Source organism: Gorilla gorilla, chromosome 1 (genome assembly GCF_029281585.2).
Source record: "Gorilla gorilla gorilla isolate KB3781 chromosome 1, NHGRI_mGorGor1-v2.1_pri, whole genome shotgun sequence".
Classification (NCBI taxonomy): Eukaryota; Metazoa; Chordata; class Mammalia; order Primates; family Hominidae; genus Gorilla; species Gorilla gorilla.
In genome coordinates, this window is record NC_073224.2 from 75,031,590 (window position 1) to 75,051,494 (window position 19,905).

The window sequence follows — 19,905 nt, forward strand, 5'->3', positions numbered from 1 at the left end:
ACTTGACATTCTATTGTATTTTTAGAGAACAAAATTCTCCAGTAATAGAGTTAAAGAATGAAACCAAGAAGTACAGGCAAGAGAGAAGAGTGAAAGGAAGAGACATTTCAGAAAGGCTCTGGAAAAGGCTGCAGACACAGCAAGGCTGGGACACTCCAGCAGCAGCTCCAGGTGGCAACACAGTTGGGAAGGCAGCCGGCAGGCCCAAGGCAGCCAGACTGCCTGACTGCAGGAGGCTGTCACATAGCCGAAGTTCTATGCTGGGATCTAGTCACAATATCTCCAAGTCAGAAAGTTAGCCCTCTGGAGACAAGCAGAAAGCCTGTGTCTCCAACCAAATAGGTTCATGGGATGTGCTGCTGGTTATTTACAGTAGGAATTCACCCACCAAGAACAACCATCATCTTTGAAAGATCCTTTGGCTTCTTCTGCTTAGTAGGCCTCTGGCTACCTGCATAAATACCTGGGATGGGAAAACAAGGGAACTGTCCAGGAAGTTGCATGGCCTAATTAGCTGGAATGTGGCCCTTGAGTCTCCCTAGGAATGAACGGGTTGCCAGGAACTCCCTGAGTTGTTCACAGTGATGTATCTTAGGGCATAAATCTCAGCCAGTCAAGACTGTGTAAGTATAAGACTCTATAAGACAGCCATGACTATATGTGGTGATTTGGTGTCACCATATACAGGAAGAACTAACATCTGACCTTCTTTTAGGCCAAGTCAAAATACCAGAGATCCTGAGAAATAGATCCTTAGTCTCCTGGGGGATCTTTCTGGCTAAGAACAATGGTGTCATCTTTGCTTTAGTTCTATGGCTGTCACCACAGAAGCCCAGCTGCTTACGAATTAGCACCATGATCTGACAACCTGAGATGAAGCCCCTGATGAAGTACCAGACTACCCTGAATACTTAGGCAAGCTAAAATGGGGAGCCACTGCACATGTGAAATTCCCAAGGTCACACTGTGACAAGACCTCAGGGGAGCACCCTTAGGCAAGAAGGGGTTCGAAGCATCTTCAGGTCTTGCATGCTTAGGTTGCTAAGCCAGAGATTATCTGGGTAACAGCTGTCCCCCACCGGGCCCTTGATTTACCAGCTCACCTGCATCCCAATGATGGCATAAATGAAGAAAAGCATGGCAATTAAAAGGCAGACATAAGGGAGGGCCTGGAAGGAAAGCAGAGATAAGACGTTAATCAAAGAAAAGCAGCACTCGAGCTCAACAACCTGCAGTCACCGGCAGTACAGGATCTTGCCTGGAGGCTAATGCAAACACAGACTGGGACTCCCTCTTCCCTGGGGTTGTTCTGTTTTGAGGTGCAGTACTTTCTCAGGCATCCTTGTCCTCTGACAGATAGGTAAACAGTTGGCCAAAGGGAGGCTTAAAATTTACCTCTATCAGGGAGATTCACTCACCCATAAATATAGCCCATATCTAGAAGGAAAGCTGGGAAAACCTCCTGGGCTTGGGGTTCATCCCACTTGCCATGCAGAAAATTAATAACCTAGCAATTGTGATGCAAATTAAATATGAAGCACCTAGCTTTGGCTTCCAAATCCCTGTATTACCCCCTCCCACTCCCATACCCAAAGTGGCACCCATAATGAAGAATCTGGAATCAAAGTGAAATGACTGGGGTCTCACTTGTTTGTAAGTTCCTAGAAAGGTCATTCATTTTCTGATGAAATGTCATTTCCCAGTGTTTAAGCCTCCTGGCGTTTTATTATGTTTCATGCAAAAGCCTGGTAAGTTAGCCACCAAAAAACTCTGCCATGAAGCCATGTGGCACAAAATTCCATACTGTGCATGCTTATTGCCACTTTGGGATAACATTTCAGTTTTAGAGGTGAGGGTCAAGGCAAGGAGATGTGAGGCAGGGAACTGGCCTTGGTGCTGGAGGAGGATGCAGACATAGGACAGTTTGGATTTGGGGCCAGAGTGGGACACTGTAATTTTGCGTTGATCTCAGCGCTGCCAGAGAAGTCCCTCTTCTTTACCATCCACTAAGCTCCCTGGCAGACAGTGCTACGAGGAGTCTCCACCCTGTCTTGATTGTGCACATCATGAATCCCAGGAGATCAATTGAGGCTTTCAGACTGCATGAGCAGGGCAAAGCTTTTCAACAGCACTAACAAAATGAAGAGCCCTATGAGACTATTTACAACTTGAAGAGAGGCTAAAATTAAAATGCAACTGAAAGTGGGTGGGAGAATTCCCTCTCCAATGAAGTGTTGATTCCTAGGCTCTGTGATGGGGGTTGACTACACTTTGATGGGCAATGTGGACCTCCTCTACAGAAAGCCAGAAGGAAGGACAGGGTTTCTTGTGCCTGCAGTGCTGCTACCTTTCATCTTTACCTTCTGCCCTTATTCTACTGTCTCCACTCTAGTCCCTAGTTTATCTCTCCCTACTCCCAGTGTAGGGAGAAAAGCAAAGATTCATTCTGTTTTCCTTTCTTGTCATGTTTATACATTCTAACACAAAATAAGGGAAAAGAGGGAAGAACTCTAGAGTAGCGGTCAGAGGTAGAAAACTGGATGCTGTTTAGGGGAGGGTGGGGGAGGTATAGGCAATGGCGATGCTGTTTATATTGTGTGGCTCTCTGCTTTCTATTTGCAGAGGTAGCCTTTGTTAATCTGACTTTTAAAAATCAAACTTCTATACTGTGTCACAGAACTGTTCTGAAAAGGAAACATCTATCTATAACACAGTGTCACCTGGAGGCAAATTCACCTGTCTTCCCTGTTCTCTGTAGTATTTGCTGGAATAAGCCAACCATTTGGCCATCAATTTTTGACAATATTTTCTTTGCCCTCAATAGTATATGGTTTCTCAGAGACTTGGTGATTGTGATAATATGACAGGATGACACATATTTCTTAAAAGACTAACCACTGACGTTTGTTGGGCAATCCTCTCAAAAAAAAAGGTTTTAAAAGCATCTTGTGTTTCCAATTCTAAATCCAAAATCACCTGAGACTCAGAAAATTCTCACTAAGGTTTTAGATTTATCCTCCACATCTAACTTTAGAAAAATAGTTTTCATTGAAGTGAGGCCTCATGGGAGTCATTACACCAAACACTTTCTCTGGATATGATAAAAAATGTCAAGGTCGCTCCTAGGAGCCAGAACATCCTAAAATTGATCTCACATCTCAAAATCCCAGGTCCTCGATGAAGAAGTAAATCAGTAATGATGGATGTGGGGAGAAATCCTTTTCCAAGTGATGAGAAACCATGAATTCACTGGCTTGCCTTCTTTAGCTTAATTTTTAATTAAACTATAAATAATTAAAATAAGAAAGTCAATTTGGTGAATTCATAATTTCTCATCTTTGAATCACTTATTTTAGTAAGAACAGGCATTTGAACAACATTTAGGCCCCCCAAAGCTTAAAAACAACTAATTTATGATATTTGCTAGAGTCCAAAGATATTTCAGTATGTTTAAGAAACTTTTACTCAAAGTCTGGGTCTCAGCTGTCAAATTTTTTACTTATATTTATCATATGCACACCTCTGTACAGCTCCACGAGACTGTGCAGAGGAAACACATCATATTAACCTGCCCAGATGTCCCTATTTATTTGTAGGACACAGAGGTGGCCATTAGTATACCCTGTGTTCAGTGGCTCAGGAAATAAACACTGATGAAGACAAAGGTGGGGCTAAGTATGAATCATCTCTCTATGAAACACAACTCAATGAGTCCTTTGAAAAACTTTCATGTGAAATAAAAACACCCAAAGTCCCTGAAAATGCAGAGGACATCTGACTACAGATGGCTGGCTCTTTACATGGATGGGGTTACTCAGGACTGTCTGGAATCTCTATGGATGAAGCACATCTTATAAAATGTGTCCCCTGCCTCAGCAGACAGAGAGGATGCCTGAGTCACAAAGTCAAGGTGTTTTTCTAAAATAAGATTCTATCCAGTAGACATAAGCTGATCCCAGTCAAGCCAAGCTGTGCTGTAACTAAGAACTGCAGTATTTACTGAATGCTTCTAACAAACACCCGTTCTACTAGCTTCAGCTTCCCAGAGGTGAAGGGACTTGGGTAATGATGCCAGTGTTGCCTGGCTGTACTGTCTGATATGACAACCCTCAGAGAGGATTTGCTGGTACTTCTTACCTTAAAGGACTGCACAAAGGTCCACAGCAAAATGCGTATGGTATAGCCCTGACGCAGGAGCTTTATGAGGCGGGCAGCTCGGAAGAGCTTCAGAAAGCTCATATTGAAGCCACTGGTGTTCACCAGCTGGTGGACCAAAAGGAAACATATAATTAGGAACATTATGGTGATTTAGAAAAATCTGAGCACTAGTATTTGTGTATTTATCCCTCATTCTGATAAATGGGACACAGTCTCTGTCTTTGTTAACCCCAATTCCAGCTGATGGGCTGGCCAGTGAGGCCCATCTCCTAAGCCTTCCCGTGCCTGCTCTCTATCCCCAGGTAGAAGGGTAAAGGACGTACTGGAGAAGGGTACCCTGCACACAAAACCAGCCTCCCTAGTCTTCTACTGAGTGGCCTGAAGTCTGCACTTAGATGCCAAAAAGAGCAGATCTAGGAACCCCTCTAGCACACGCTGGCCCTCTAATATTCAAAGAGAGTTACCCTGAGCTCTCCAAGTCATCTTTAGAAGGAACAAGTTTATGGAAAAAATACAGGTCTGTGAACTTTGAGGGCAAAGATACTGTGCCTCCTTTGAGAATCTAGTGCAACGCTATGCATATTAGCTCTCTTCTGACACCGTCTATTCCACCTACCCCATTAGAGGTCTGCTGCCTGAGTCAGGCAAATCAACAAAGCCTTCCTGGAGATCCAGTGCCACTCCCAAGTTTGCATTCCCTGGCTGATGCCGAGCAGCAAGGGAGTAAATTCCCAACACTTAGAGGGGTACGCATTTGCTTTGGTGGGTTAAAAATGGACTGAATATACAGAGGAGTTTTAAAAATGCTACTCCAGGACCAAGCTTACAGACATGGATCTTATAAGCCATTCACCTTGCTGTCTGTCAGGATAATTTCTGTGATACTGCCAATCACGGTGATGAAGTCAAAGATATTCCAGGTGTCTCGGAAATAGTTCTGCCAAACGAATTCAGTCATAGGAACATCAGAAAAGGAAAGAAAAAAAAAGGAGAAAAGACATCTTTCATTATATAACTTTGTCCCTTGGAAATAAAACTTGTCAATTCATGCATAAGTTCACTCTTACTTTGGCTTCAGTTTCCCATTTCTAACCAGAGATGCCATTTCTCCTTTACTAATCTGGAAATTTCTCATTTGGAAAGCAGTTCTATCACTATTTGAAGACTTTATCTTTGAAAACTGTCACCAAAAGCTTATATGTAAAAAAAGTTTTTTTCAATTTTTATTTTTAACAAATATTTATGTATTTAAAAACCTCTATGGAGGCATGATTGACAAATAAAAAGCTATCCATATTTAATGGATATATCTTGATGGGTTTGGGGAAACGTTTGTACCTGTGAAACCATTGCCATGGTCATACAGCTATAACTTTTAAATTATCTCTATTGCATCAAGTGCCCTATAAAATACAGTCTGACTTTCAACTATCAACAAGAGTCACACAAGTCATAAGTGACTGAAGGTTACAGATGTGCCAAAAATCTCCTTCTAACTCCATTGAGCCTTTTCAAACCAACTACTGATTGGTAAGAGGATAAATAGACTTCATCTTTCCACTCTTTCTCTGCTGTTACGTCTTTTGAGGAGATGTAACTAAGTACAAGGAAGCAGTAATACAATGAGTGGGCTGAAGGAGATATAAAGAAATAAAGGAAAATCCACCAACCAGATAACACTCCATTTAACAGGAGAGGGTGGACTATGCATCCATCTCCTAGGCTCAGATGAACACAGACCTTAGACTATGTTCCTTTAAAAACAAACAAAAAGGACACTTGAATCTCAAAAACAATTCACTTGCCTGCCCCTGGGACATTTAAAGGGCAGTCTGTAACACAGAAAACAGAGATTTAAATCAACAGAATAAAGAAATTCAGAGGAGACAGAGAAAGTACAAGGAGGAGAAAATTTCAAACACCTGTAATTGATATCCTCAGCAAGATCACAGGACAATGGATTATTTTATTCTATCCTTGGAATAAAACACAAGAGACTCTCAGAGCACTGCAGAAGTATACTCCATCCCAGCCTCACAACTAGCATCATTGAATTCCTACATGAGCCAGACACTACGCCAGGCCTTTGGCATTCTTTCAACTCATTTATTCTTCTCATGGATCCTAGAGGCAGGGAGTGAAAAATATCCCATGTTCATAGAGTCCTGAATGGAAGAGTTGGCAAGAGGAGTTGGGGGAAAATACCCAATAAAGAAAGAAAAGGAATGTGGAGGGAGAGAAGTTACATTTAATGAACACCCACTCAGAAGGTTATGAACATCACTTAATTGGATACATACAACAAAGTAGCTAAGGCCATAAGGTAGCTCCCGTTATCCTCATTTTATGTATGAGAAAACGAGGCTGAAAGAGGCCTTATTACAAAGCCACATGTACCTATGGGGCATATGGACAGACTGAATCACACAGTTTCATAAATTCACTTTCCATTAGAATATTTAGTCTATCAGTGTTAGAGCTAAATTAAGTCTCCGAATTCCTCAATTCTCAGGGCTCTCCTATTGTCCAACCTGGGGTGAACTTCCTAATTCTTGGTTTTAATTCTTTCTAAACCTTGGTGCATGGATCTAGGTCTCAGAGGACCAGAAGCTCTGGATTCCAGTTAACGATGCTTTACAATACAGAATAGCATGCTGTGGTATAGACTAGAACACTGGTATATGGTATAGAATAGTACAGTGCAGTGTAGACTAGATTATTGTGAGCTTTGAAGTCAGATAGAACAGGGTCTGAATCCTGGCCCTACCTCTTACTAATCTTGGCCAAAGTATTCAACCTTTCTGAGCTCCAGCTCATCCATAAAAAGGAGAAAATAAGAATGCGTATTTAATATATTGTTATGGAGAGAAAAGCAATATGTAAAGCATTTGGTATTTAATAGCCAACCAATTTTTGTTACATCTTTCCCTCTTTTTCTTTTTCCCTTCCCTTTTTATTCCCATTTTGCCTTGCAATTCTATTGCCTTTCATTGTGTAATCTTTAAGAAGCTATACAATTTTTCTGAACTTCAATTTCCTCATTTAAAATAACAACAACAATAATGGCAATTATGATAGTGACATCTGCCATGCTATTTCAGAATCACTGAGAAGATCTAACGAAATAGTATATATTACAATATTCTGAAAGCTTAGAGTGCCTTAACAATGTAAAGACTTATGAGAATTAGTGGTACCTTTTACAGAGTGAAAATCCCTCTAGACCTTGAATGAAAACATGGGGGTAGGGTGGGAAGGAGGCAGGCTTCAAGGGCCGAATCTAATTAAGGCTGTGAGTATATATTCAGCACTCACCATAATTAGACACATAATGGGACTTAAGTCACAGACAATGTCAATACCACATACAAGTAATCAACATGCATAGAAAAAATTTCCCTGTTGTGGTGCTTGCGTCTCCCTCTCTCTCAGCTCCCCCTGCTCAGGGCTAGACTGTATTATAAAGGCATCTTTGTTGGTAGTAGTTTCTTTAACTTTTTTATTTCCCCAAGTCTCAAAACACTCAAAAGGGAGCCAGGCAAACACAATGCAGCCAACTGCAATTGGTTCCCTTAAACTCTCCACCCAAAATGATCAAATTACTGGTTTTTCAAAGAACCGCTGGGAGACCAAAAGCAGCCCCCGTAATCAACACTCACAATTATCAAACCCAGCCCAGAGTCTCCGTTAAAGCTGCTACCAGACAAACACTTATTCAGATAATGAGCAAAGTTCTCCTCCTTGCAGGGAAAGCCATACACACATGTAATTTGAAATGGTAGCTCACATCCTAAGTAAGTGTGAAACAGCTGTCACATGGGCTTGCATCCCACTGAACTCGCTGCACACACTGAAGCAAGTTGCAGGGAGGGTGGCCAAGGGGATTATCTTGTTTATAGGGCACTGAAGCAAAGGGCTAGCTTTTCTTAACACTCTTGAGGACAGATGCAAGAATTTGCCCAACAATTATAATTATTAATAGTAGTTGAGGAGAAGAAAAAAGAGGGCTCATGGCAGAAAAATTCATCATCCCCAAACCTCCTCAAACTTAATTCCAGAATCCTTCCCTTTGCACTCCATACACACACACACACAGACACACCCCTTAAAGGTCATTAGCCTTTATAGGCATAAGCAATAAACACCTATTTTCTTTGGCAGAAATTACTCTTCATGTTACTAATGGCAGAACGACTAATAGGTAAAATCTATTATTTGCTATGTTTGAGGCTAAGAGAGATAGGTATTTTCCCATTTGTGTTATAAAACTGTTATACCTTTTACCAGTAAATAAGCACTTGAAGTTTATTAGTCCAATCTTTGGCTTCCTCCTTCATCTACACATAAATTGCAGTTCTAGTGAAACTCAATGATGGCCGCCTCTGGACTGCTGACAGAATTTCACAGGACCAGGCTGATGGCTGTGGCTTCCTTTGCCCTTTCTCCCAGCTTCCTCACACATCATCTTGTCTCTACGGCAGTTTACTGAGCAGTCAAAACGAGCCCACATCTAGGTGGGTGATTTCTGGAATAGCAGTAACCACCTCCCCTTCAACAAAGACTGGGAAGGCACCCAACAGAAAGAGACAAGCCCAGTGCTGGGAAGGATTCAGCAACATACCAAAAAGCCAAAAGCGATGACCTTCAGGACGCATTCCAGGGAAAACACCATGGTGAAGGCGATATTCAGGTACTTCAGGGCCAGCTCATAGGTACAGGGAGCAGAGTAATACTGCCAGGAAGAAAAAAGAAGAGAGAAAGAATCACAGCCTTAAGGTAGGAGGGGGAACACATGTCACTGAGGTTGGCCATCTCTCATTCCTGGGGGACACTCTGGTGTGTGGTACAGGAGGAGAGATGGACTTCAAGTGCTGGAGAGGAGAACCACATATTCTACCCAACAAAACAAAGGAAAACACAGACCCACGCCCCACCAGACTCAATAGCAAAACAGCCAGTCTTCCTAGAGATGAGGGTGGGCAGGGAAGAAACATTTTCTAGAGTTAGTTACTGGAGTTAGTCATTTAGTATTAAATAGGATGAGCCTCTCTGAATACTCCAAGGCTCCTTTAGACCCCGTGATGATGGATCTCTGTCTCCTGATTTTTCCACCCTTGTGTGAAGCTGCCTCCCATTGCCATCTCAGGTCTTCGGAGCCCCTGGATGGCTACTATAGTCTGCACTGCATTTTGCTCAGTGGACCCCCAAAGCCCCAGAGGTTGGGTTATTGAACAAAATAAGATCACAAAAGGATTCAATGATGGAAAAGTAGGTAAAGCAGTGATGGGCTGGGATGTTGGGGTGTCTTCCCACTTGCCCTGGGAGGGAACCATCGCTGGGGCTCAGTCGGCTCTTGTGCCTCTCTCCTCTCACCTTCATCATCAGCACAACAGTATTCAAGGCGATCATGGCCATAATGGTGTACTCAAAGGACGGAGACACCACAAAGTGCCACACGCGGTACTGGAAGGTGTGTCTGTTCTGCGGCATGTAGCGGGTGAGAGGTTTGGCGCTGATGGCGAAGTCGATGCACGCCCTCTGCAAGAAAGTCATGGTTATTAGCACAAATTCAAATCCCCTAGATCTACCATGGCAGGCTCTGTTCCATGCTCAGAAGAGGAGGACGGTGAATGGGAAAAAGGGCAGGGCTGGGCAAGTAAAGATAGCAACTGGGGTCACTTGGACAAAACTACAGACAAGGCATCACCTTAAAGGAGTACACAAAACTGGAGGTGTTGTCACATGGAGTAGGGACTTCATGGTTATTAAAAAAGTCCTTTACACAGCATGTGGCTGAGCTATTTAGGCAGGAATCCTTCCTTGATGTCCTTAGTCAGAAGTAAAGATCTACCTACCTATGTATTTCTACAGCACTTTATGTCGCATTTCTCTTACAGTCCCTAACAGTTTCTAGTTCAGTTCCATCGAAAAAATAAAATAAAATAAAGAAATTTCAAAAACAGCTTTTGAAACCTTACAATGTGCCAGAACTATGCTTGTTGCTGGAAAAGCTGCGATAAGACATATTCCCTGCCCTTACAGCAAGTACATGGCATGGAAGGTCACAGTCAGATAAGCAGATATCTGAAGTTATCATTGTTTTCTAGACTACGTGCACACAAAGGTAAAGACTGCATGTTAAACATCTTACATATCTTCCAGATCTCCGTGCCTCATACGTGGGCCTTAAACAGTGCTTGGAACATGTTTATTTAATGGCTGAATAATTACTTTTCCCATCTTCTCTCTATAATTCTTAAACAAGTTAAGAAAATGCAGTCCTCCTTTCTTACATTGCTGGCCCAAGAATCCTTTCTGGAGCCCCTGCTGCTCCCCACTTTAGACCAATTGTCATTACCTCATTCTTCTCCAGGCTGCACTCCTCCATCATCTTATCCCCTTGCTCCTGGAAGGTGATGATGATGAGAGCCACAAAGATATTGACAAAGAAGAAGGGGAAGACCACAAAGTAGACCACATAAAAGATAGACATCTCCATGCGGTTGCTGCGGCTTGGGCCTCGGTCTTCCTCTGTCACATCCACAGAGTGCTGCAGAACTCTATGGGGACAGAACAAGAGGGCACAGATGGTGGATGACAGTCTCGGCTTCGTTAGGAAATGTGCCACCTATTATAATTTTTTATCTGACTTGACTTTGCAGATTCTCCATTAATTTTTTTTTAGTCCAAACCCAAGTTGTCATATCCTGCTATCAACAATCCACTTCTCTTTCTAGCCTCTGTTCCATCATGCACTCAACTCCTAAGCAACAGAGGGACACCATTTCATAGTTTAGGTTGTCATGTTCAATACAAAGAGACTCCCAGATTCCCATTTAACATTTTGCTGCCAAGTAGAACCTGCTGCCACCAGAGAGTGGTGTCTTAGTCATTGCTAAGTCTCTGAGAAATTAGCTTTCAACTATGGGCAGCATAAGACCTGCATTCCGTGGTCTTCCTCATGATCACAGGAAGTGCCTTTGGGTTTTGCCAACTCATTCTTAACCCTCAATCCTCAGGCTTTCAGGTGCTGGGCCCCCCTGGAGGGTAAGTCTGTCTATAACAGCTCTCAGGAACTCTTCTTGTGGGTACAGGGCTGTTCAAAACTCATTTGTTCCACAGAAGTCAGATGGCTCCACTTGACTCCTCAATAATTGGCTAAAACATTAAGAGTTTCAAATATTTTCCTGATTTGCTCACCCACTTCTCTATTTTTGCCTGAAGAATTTTCATTCTTCCTCTTTTCTGCCTGTGTCACCTTCTCAAAACCCCTTACTTTCCCTGATACATATAACAAAGCGTGAGCCTTGTTCATCTTGAGTCAGCTTCTCAAGGCAACCAGGGGTCCTATCACAGCCACAGACAAGCATGACAACTCAATCACTCACTGAGGCCATCCTTCCCCTGTGGAGACGGTGAAGAGGGTCAGCAGGGCCCAGATAATGTTGTCGTAGTGGAATTCATGGCGCTTCCATTCCCGGCCCTTCACCTCCATCTTGTTTTTCTCATGATCTACATAGTTGCCTCTAAAACCAGAGCAGAAATGAAAGAGAGCCTCCTCACTATAGCTCATTCTACAGAAGAGTCAGCACATTCTACAGGCCGCAATAATGTGGGGGTAATAATGATCACCATACATGTGTAAGGCAAAAGGAATTTTATTAAAGGAAGGTATTTTTACCATAGAGCAAAAATGGGATTTGGTGCCCAATAGATACAGGAGTAAATCCTAACCCTTTCACTACTGGCTGTGTAACCTTGAGCAACTCGCTTAAACTTTCTGAGTCTTAGCTTCCACTTGTATAATAAGCAAATAAAACTCATTTCAATAGCTGGTTATAGGGGTTTAAAATGAAAACTCGAGTGTAAAATGTCATGGTACGAGACATTTTACACTCAAGTTTTCATGTCTGACACAAAAGAGGCGCTCAATAAAAAGTTTATTGATTCCATTTTGTCTTTTTGCTGAATGAAGAGCAGAGATGGGTAAGATAGAAAGGAGGGAGGGTGGACCTGTGGTGGTGGAGTGGGCTCATCAGGACATGCTTCAGCAAAATCAAGTGGAATGCGCTGGTGGCACTTACATGCACTCCTTCTCTGTGTCCTTGGAACTGTCCGTGCAATAAAAGAACTTTCCCTTGAAGAGCTGAACTGCGATGACAGCAAAGATGAACATGAAGAGCTTGTAGACAATGAGTATGTTGAAGACATTCTTCAAGGAGGTCACTACGCAGTCGAAGACGGCCTGTGGACAGAGCAAACAGCCCTGCTGTGTGAACCCTGTGATGGTCCGCATACTTGCCTAGAGCCGAGCTGGGCCATACCACCACTACCCAGCCCCACCAAGAAGTTGTCCCAGGAGAGAATTTCCTGCTAAGAGGTGAGGTGGCGCTCATGAGATTAAGGGCTGGCTTCTAAGCTGGTTATGACTGCAAGGACCTACCACCTGGGATGGGAACTCATGTTCTGAAACTGAATGTAGACCCAATGCAGTAGAAATCAGATGATATCAAGCAAGGAATGCGGTCCTCTGTGTGATCCTGGTACGGGTACTCCACTTAGTGTGAAGCATAGAAGTGTATAGCTGGAAGGAATATTTGAGATCATTTAGCCCATTTTAGTCTTTAAATAGCTTGTGCTTTATTTGGTGACATTCTTAGATTCCATTTATATACTGATTATGTATTGTTTTCTCCTTACCTTTCTAAAAGGATCAGGTAATAATACACTATCATCTTTGTTCATTTCACTAATATTTCATAGCAAGTTCATACATTTATGATTATATTCAGCACTTCATGTAAATGTTCTCTAGTGAAGGTGGCTGCATTTGGGATGAAGACCAATAGAAGTAATGTGGGAAAGACCAATGCACACCTTCTCTTAGAGATGGCGAGGCTGGGTAGATAGAACTAGGGACTTACACTTCAGTTAAAAGGCGACAGACCTCCAGAGACCTCCACTCTAGGCCCTAAGCTGTGAGGAGTTACATGGGAATTCAACACATTGCAGGGCATTTTCAGGTTATTTTCTAGGTTTTCAGGTTTAGCTCACAGGACAATCTAGCCCCACGGTGGTGCTGCATTTGTGCAGTTGCTTCTTTGCAGCACTGGGTGAAGCACTGCTGGTTTAATTAGTTCAACACTGCAGGGAATGTAAGTGACAGGCAGCCTTGTGGAATCATCAGAGCCACCTACGTCTCTCTCAGGTTATGGAGCTGCAGAGCGAGGAACTAGCCCTTTCTAATTTAACAGAATTAAGCCAGGTTGCAGGGTGCTTTCTCTGGCCTATTAACTAATCTCATCAAGCTTGTCTGCACTCTCCTTGAGGCCCACTGAATCCTGCCCTGCAGGATCACTGACAATACTGATAAGGGTCAGGGTCCAAGGCAGCCTGGCCACGCTCTGTGTGTGAGGCAGAACCCAATGAGCATTTATGGGCAGGAAGGTGGTAAGAAACAGCTGACATTGTGAGAAGTGCTTCCTCCAGGGGGGAAGGCGGGGTAGCCAGGGAGGACAGCAGTCGGCCAGGCCACTTCCTTGGGAGCATGGGTGTCTCTCTCTGGGAACCCATGTGGTGGGCCAGGGCCCTGGGCTCTGAAAGGTAGCCAGGTTTCAGTCACATCGGGGCCTCTTAGAAGTGACTTTTCTTCTGTTTCATAAACCTAGTTAGTTTCGCCTCCTCTCTGCAGAGCTAAATGGCTGAAAGGGAAGCAGTGCTATGAGGCCTGAAGGAGGTCTGGGGTAGGGGTTGGCAAAGAGCATCAGAGGTGATGAGAATTCAATAGGAAGTGGGAATTGAGAAGGAAGGGAGAGCCAAGTGCACAAGAGCCCTCCCCAAGCTGTGTCCTCCGTGGCAGGCTTGGGAGAGCAGGCCCAGGCATTCCAGAGGAACTGCTGAGTTTTCTAACAGGGACCACTCACGTCAGTTCATCTTCTCCACACCACAGATGTATGAGTTACAATGTGTCCTCATTTCCCATGTGAAAGAAAGTCAAAGAATAAGTAATTTGCCCCGGGTCATATAGCTTCTAAGTCCTAGAGCTGAGCCTCGCACTCAAGTGGGTTCTTTTTAATGTTGACAGGGGTTCTCAAACTACACTATATTCTAAGAGTCACCCAGGAAGCCCGTTTAGGAGGCGCACTCCAAGCCCCTCCCACAGGGAGTCTGGCTCTGTTGTGTTGCGGTTGTCAGCAATCTGGATTTTAAGAAGTACCCAGGTGATCCTGATGCAGGTGGCCTATGACCCACACCTTGAGAAGCACTGCATGATTCCATGTGATGCTGAAGTTAGGGAATTGAGTCGGCTTGCTGGGAAGTATTCTGGTGTAGCCCCTGAAGATGGGGCTTGACTGGCTATGTGGCCTGAGCAGCAGAAAGACTTTGGGGCTGGAAACCAGGAGCTCTGGTCCTCTCCCTGGCAGTGGCTTGCTGTCATTCACAGGAATTCAGAGAGAAAGAACTTTCCTCCCATGGAGCCTCAGCTTCCATTAACAGCAAAGTATGCGGGGTGGGGCAGGTGGGTTCAACAGTCTAGCAGAATTGTGTGATAGAGTGCAGGAAGCTTTCCTGAGAGGCAGGGAGACGCGTGGAAGGCGGAGCCCCAGGGGAGTTGAGGAGGGAGCATATTAGACAAGGAGAAATCTGGGTAAGATACCTAGTAAAGGTCCTGGCAATAGGAAGAACTTAATTCATGTCAGCTCACTTGCCATTTCTTCTCTGCCTCTGCCAAAAATGGACTGCATGTCCTTGGACAAGCTACTGACCTATCTGTGCCTCAAAATTATGACGGGTAGGGCTAGAAGAGCCTCTTCTCTTGAGTTATAAGAAAACAAAAATGTCCCAGGATACTCGGCCTTAAAAAATATGCAGACCAGAACACACAGAGGGATCCCGTTGCTTCCATTCTGGTGTTCTGGGTCTGCACTGGGGACATAGAAGGCCCCAGGACAAAGCCACACAGGATTCCCTCTTGGATGACATATCACACCGGAGAGAAGATACCATCTGGGTCTGAACTTAAAAGGAAAAGCTTTCTTACAGATTTCTTGGGATGTTGGTTATTTTCCTTTGAAACTAAGACCTTTAGCTCAGGCAGATGAAAAGAACTTCGATATCCATGTGAGAAAAAGGAATATTCCCAGAACAAATTCTCCAAAGGCAGGCCAGCCATGGCTAAAGAGAGAAGATGGGAGAAGGGATTTGATGGGAACAAACTCTGTAAACACTACCTTGAGCTTGGGCAAGCGCTTGATGGTTTTCAGTGGCCTTAGAACTCGGAGCACCCGCAGAGACTTGATGGTCTTGATGTCCCGTCCTTTGTTGGTTCTGCAGGGGAAATGCCCCCAGGGAATCATATGGAATGGGGGAGAAATAAAAATGACATTCAAACTATGGCATTAGTAACAACAGGCTAAAAGGGGAGAGATGTATGGGAAAGTTGGAGGCAAGAAGCCAGAAACTGAGTCAGATTTGACTCCAGGGACATCCTACGAAAAATGCTTCAGGAATATTCTCAAATCACTTCCCAGTGTGCACGCATGAACACACATCCACATGCACGTACACACTCATATATACACACACACAGGAACATACAGGCACACAGAGGCATCCATGCACATATGTTAATAAACACTTCCTTCCCTAACTACCAGTCTAATGCTGCTGATTACCACACTGGCACAATGAAAACAGAAGACACATCAACTAGGGAACGTGAGCAGTAGCCCACTTCAGATCCCTACTGTGCCTAATCCAGTGCTTGTCAAATGATAGGTTCTCAAATGATATTCGCTGAATTGATGAACCCACAGTTGAGAGCAAGTCTCATCAGGGCACTAGCCTTAATCTGGGTTTGTCACCACTGCACAGTTCATTAGTGCAGGAGACAGCAAGGTGAGGCAGGGTGGCAGACATGACACTCTCACTGGGCCACGTGTTCCAGAGAAAGCATGTCATGCATGCTTCTAGCCAGGACCTTGGCTCACACCCCAGTACCTCTGTGTGGCTGGCTGTTCCCGCAGTCCCTTCCATTGCAGATGGTGTGCACCTAGCACAGGTTGCAGAGAGCCACTCAACTGGAGGAGGCCCAAACTGCAGGCCCAGCCTACCTTTATCCTGGCCCTACAGCTATTGATCCTCCCTATTCAGCCTCTTGGAAATGTTTACTAATAGTGACAGTATGTTTCTCTTTTTATTTTTAGGAATAAAATGAACAAATAAATTTGCATTTCTCTTTCTTCTCTGTTCATCCCCTGAGATATTTGCATTCAATTCAAATAGTTGTCATTTATAAAACACACAAATGGTGGAAAACAAGACTCCAAATAGTGGAGTCAGGCTCTGTCTCTTTCTTCATGTTGACCCAGATTACTCTTACACCAACAATCTGAGGAAATGGGGTCCAGAACATCAGGTGGGAACTGCAAGGCTTCCGGCTGCTTTCACCCCGACCTTCCTGCGATACCTACCCCCCACCCCACCCCCCTGACAGGGAGATAAAAGTCCATCTATTCTTTCACAGAAAACGAGGCCAAAAGATATTTAATCGAATTGAAGGAATGCTGACTTTGCCCAGAATGTTTACTTTAAGACTCTCTTAATGATTATAGGCCATGACCTACAAGTCACTTTTATTCAATCCCAGATCTGAATATAAATAATCCAAAAGCCTTGCACTGATATGGTCTTTAGCATCCAGAGACTTTGGCATGTTTTACAAATGATTTCACTGCATTAGGCTCATCTGTCTACATACCTAAAAGAGGCAACATATGAGCCGAATACATATCCAAACCAATAAGAATGACCATTTCCCAAGAAGGCTTGGTGACTCCTAATTTTGATCCCTTGGATATAAATAAAAACTGACCACTCTTTTCTCAGTGCGTGAGCCCCTCCCCTCCCAACAATACTTTCTCGCTCCTCCAACTTATTCCTTGTATCGTTTACTTCAAAGATAATCGAACATATTTACCCCAAAGCGTTCCTATGCAGGATCCAATCAGAGAGCAGTAGAAAATCAAAATAAAACAAAACAAAAAAATGGGGTTGGGGTAGAGAGAAGAAAGACAGTCAGAACACTTCAGGGAGAAAAGAGAACCTTACAATGATAGGGAATCAGAGCAGCACAGGCCCAGGGGTCCCCACCCACAGCCTTGGCACTTAGAGTGTCCACACCTTTGTGAAAGGAAGGGCCAGCACACCATTTGCTCCATGGCCACTGTCCCAGCCTGCAGGGGCGAAGGCCCTCTGCCAGCACAAGGGACAATTCTACATAGACTTCTGGGTATTGTGTGTTATTTCCATGGAGTCTGGTTTAACTGCAGTTTTCTAAGTGCAGGCGTTTACTTTCACTTCCTATGCAGTCTTCAGACAAACTCTGTTTCCAGTGAATTTATAAGAAACCAGGCTGCAGGAACTATGCCCACTCTGGGCCAGAAATTCTCTCACACACTGGCATAGTTATGCTTATAAAGGGTTTCATCTAGAGGGACACACAACCACTCAGAGAGAGACTCACTGATGTCTCCTAGAAGCTCATAGGAGCAACACCATTAAACCAACTTGAAATAAGGGAGGGAGGCATTTGTCTGTCAAGATCATGATGTCACACCAAAGTTTGCCTTTTGATAAATTAAATGACCGCCAGTCCATTGTGAGCATACTGTGCAGCTTGAAGGTGAAAAATCATCCCAGTTCTACTGGTGAGGCATTTAAAATAAGTCAGGGCATAAATATCTTCCAGATAGAAATAATGACAACTTCTAAATTTTTTGAATATTTATTTATTCTGGGCCAGACTCTGTGCTAAGCAATTTTAGTGCAAATCTTTATTTAAACCTCCTAACTTTAGCACATAGGAATCACTATCCCCATTTCACAGAAGAGATTCAGAGAGGTTGAGTGCCCGACATCAGCTGGCAGAGCTGGGACATGAACCCAAGCATGTATGATGATCAAAGCTCTTGCTCTTAACCACTAAGGCTCTGCACCAGCAGGTTTTAGTTCAAGCTTCTGTCAAACAGCACAGTGAATTTCTGAGCTGGAAGAGATCCCTGAAATCCACCCAACTGCACAGGAAACTGAGGCCCCAGGAGGAAGTGCCTTGCCTAAGATCATTCACTGAGTGAGTTTAGAAACATAGGTGAACCTGCATCTCATGATTCCCTATCCTGGCCTGCTGCTAAGAAGAAGTGCTCATAATTCAGGCTTTGGTTCTTAGTTGGACATTGTGATGAAGGTTACTTTTTTTCTTTCCTTTCTTATTTTTTGCCAACGTATGGCAAACCTATGTTCCACTACTGCATGTCACAAGCAAAGACTTCTAATGGTTATTTTACTCAACAAATGACCCCATATTCAAAATTAAATTAATTTTCACTATAAATGCCAAATGAATGATGACTTGGGAATTAGACCCAAGGCCTTATAAACCTTAAATCCTTAATGTGATAACCTCTAAATGTTCAGAGGACAGAAATATCTTCCCCAGCATCTTCTCACATATAAGACAGGGCATATGGTAGGTCAGCCAAACACATCTTTATTCATCCATATACCAAGCATCTGTGGAGTCCTTAATATATGTCAGGCACTGTTCTGCATACTGGATATACAGTTGTGAACAAATGAGGTTGCCAACCTTTTGAAACTTACCTAGTCTAGTAGGGAAGACAGACCTCAAGTAAACAAGCACATAAATAAAAGTATAACTGCAAGCTGCCATAGGAAAAATGAAATCAATTAAAAAATTTACCAAAATAACCACAAAGGTTTCCCTTTCCCCAGGCTACATTTGTCTTAAGGAAGAACTAAGGGATAATCTTTCATATCTCTAAGATGTAAGAATAGGGTGGGAGATCAATATATATGGGCAGGTGATCTAGGATCACACACCCCAAGCTTCTGCCTTCTGCTTAGCTCAAGTCCTTATCTCGGAGACCTTTCTATCCTGTAGCATCTGAAAAGGTTCTCAGAGGTCATGCTCATAGACATGCATCTTCTGCGGGAGGGCCCAATATTTCCTGCTCCTCCCACACACCTGGATAAAGGATATAATTTGCTCTCTTGAATTAATTTCCCCCAGAATCCTAGTAAAACATCATGGTATAATTCATTGTATTACCACATATACCATATAAGGCATGTTATAATGCAAACTCACCATTGTCCCTTGTTTTGGAAAACAGGGTTCCTTAATGGTACACTCTAATCTTAACAGCTGAACGTGGCTGCCAAACCACTGGGGGGGCTATTTGTCACATCCTAACTCCCACAGGTCTGAGCCAAGGATAGCAATCAGACACAGGCCAAAAGTAAAATAAAAAAAATAAAATTAGTCATTGCTCTACGCATCTTTCATCAGGTCTCTTACTGCAGAGGAGCCATTGAAAAGCTATGAATTGGAATAGCTGCAGAAAAATATGCTTTCATCCTCAGTTTTGTTAACAGGGGCAAGATTTAACTGATTTTAAAATTGCCATTTGAAATGAAAAGAGTACTGAATAACAAAGCCCTGGAGTCAAGAAAAGCCTCAACAATTTAGTCCCCATTAGTTAAAATATAATTTACACATGGACTAGGCCAAAGTACTGCTCCCAAATCCATACATACAAGAGTGATTTAAGCCATTATCAAAGCCAACAAGATTGCAAGGAAGACATTTCACCAAACTAAAAGGATGAGCTCTTCAAGTACCTTAATTGAGGCACACTGTTTAGGAAATAATTCACGTGCATTTTA

At 43.3% G+C, this 19,905-nt stretch overlaps 1 protein-coding gene across 1 annotated transcript in view; it reads right to left on the bottom strand.

Moving 5' to 3' along the window:
- Positions 1–19,905, bottom strand: part of CACNA1E (calcium voltage-gated channel subunit alpha1 E) — a 497,630-nt gene that overhangs the window by 39,957 nt on the left and 437,768 nt on the right. Inside the window, exons 28-36 of the mRNA XM_063710329.1 lie at positions 15,390–15,486; positions 12,243–12,403; positions 11,547–11,684; positions 10,517–10,718; positions 9,532–9,696; positions 8,780–8,890; positions 5,012–5,095; positions 4,138–4,263; positions 1,104–1,169 (exon numbers count right to left, since the gene is read on the bottom strand). Of these exons, the coding sequence (XP_063566399.1) occupies positions 1,104–1,169; positions 4,138–4,263; positions 5,012–5,095; positions 8,780–8,890; positions 9,532–9,696; positions 10,517–10,718; positions 11,547–11,684; positions 12,243–12,403; positions 15,390–15,486 (1,150 nt within the window). The remainder of the gene's footprint in view (positions 1–1,103; positions 1,170–4,137; positions 4,264–5,011; positions 5,096–8,779; positions 8,891–9,531; positions 9,697–10,516; positions 10,719–11,546; positions 11,685–12,242; positions 12,404–15,389; positions 15,487–19,905) is intronic.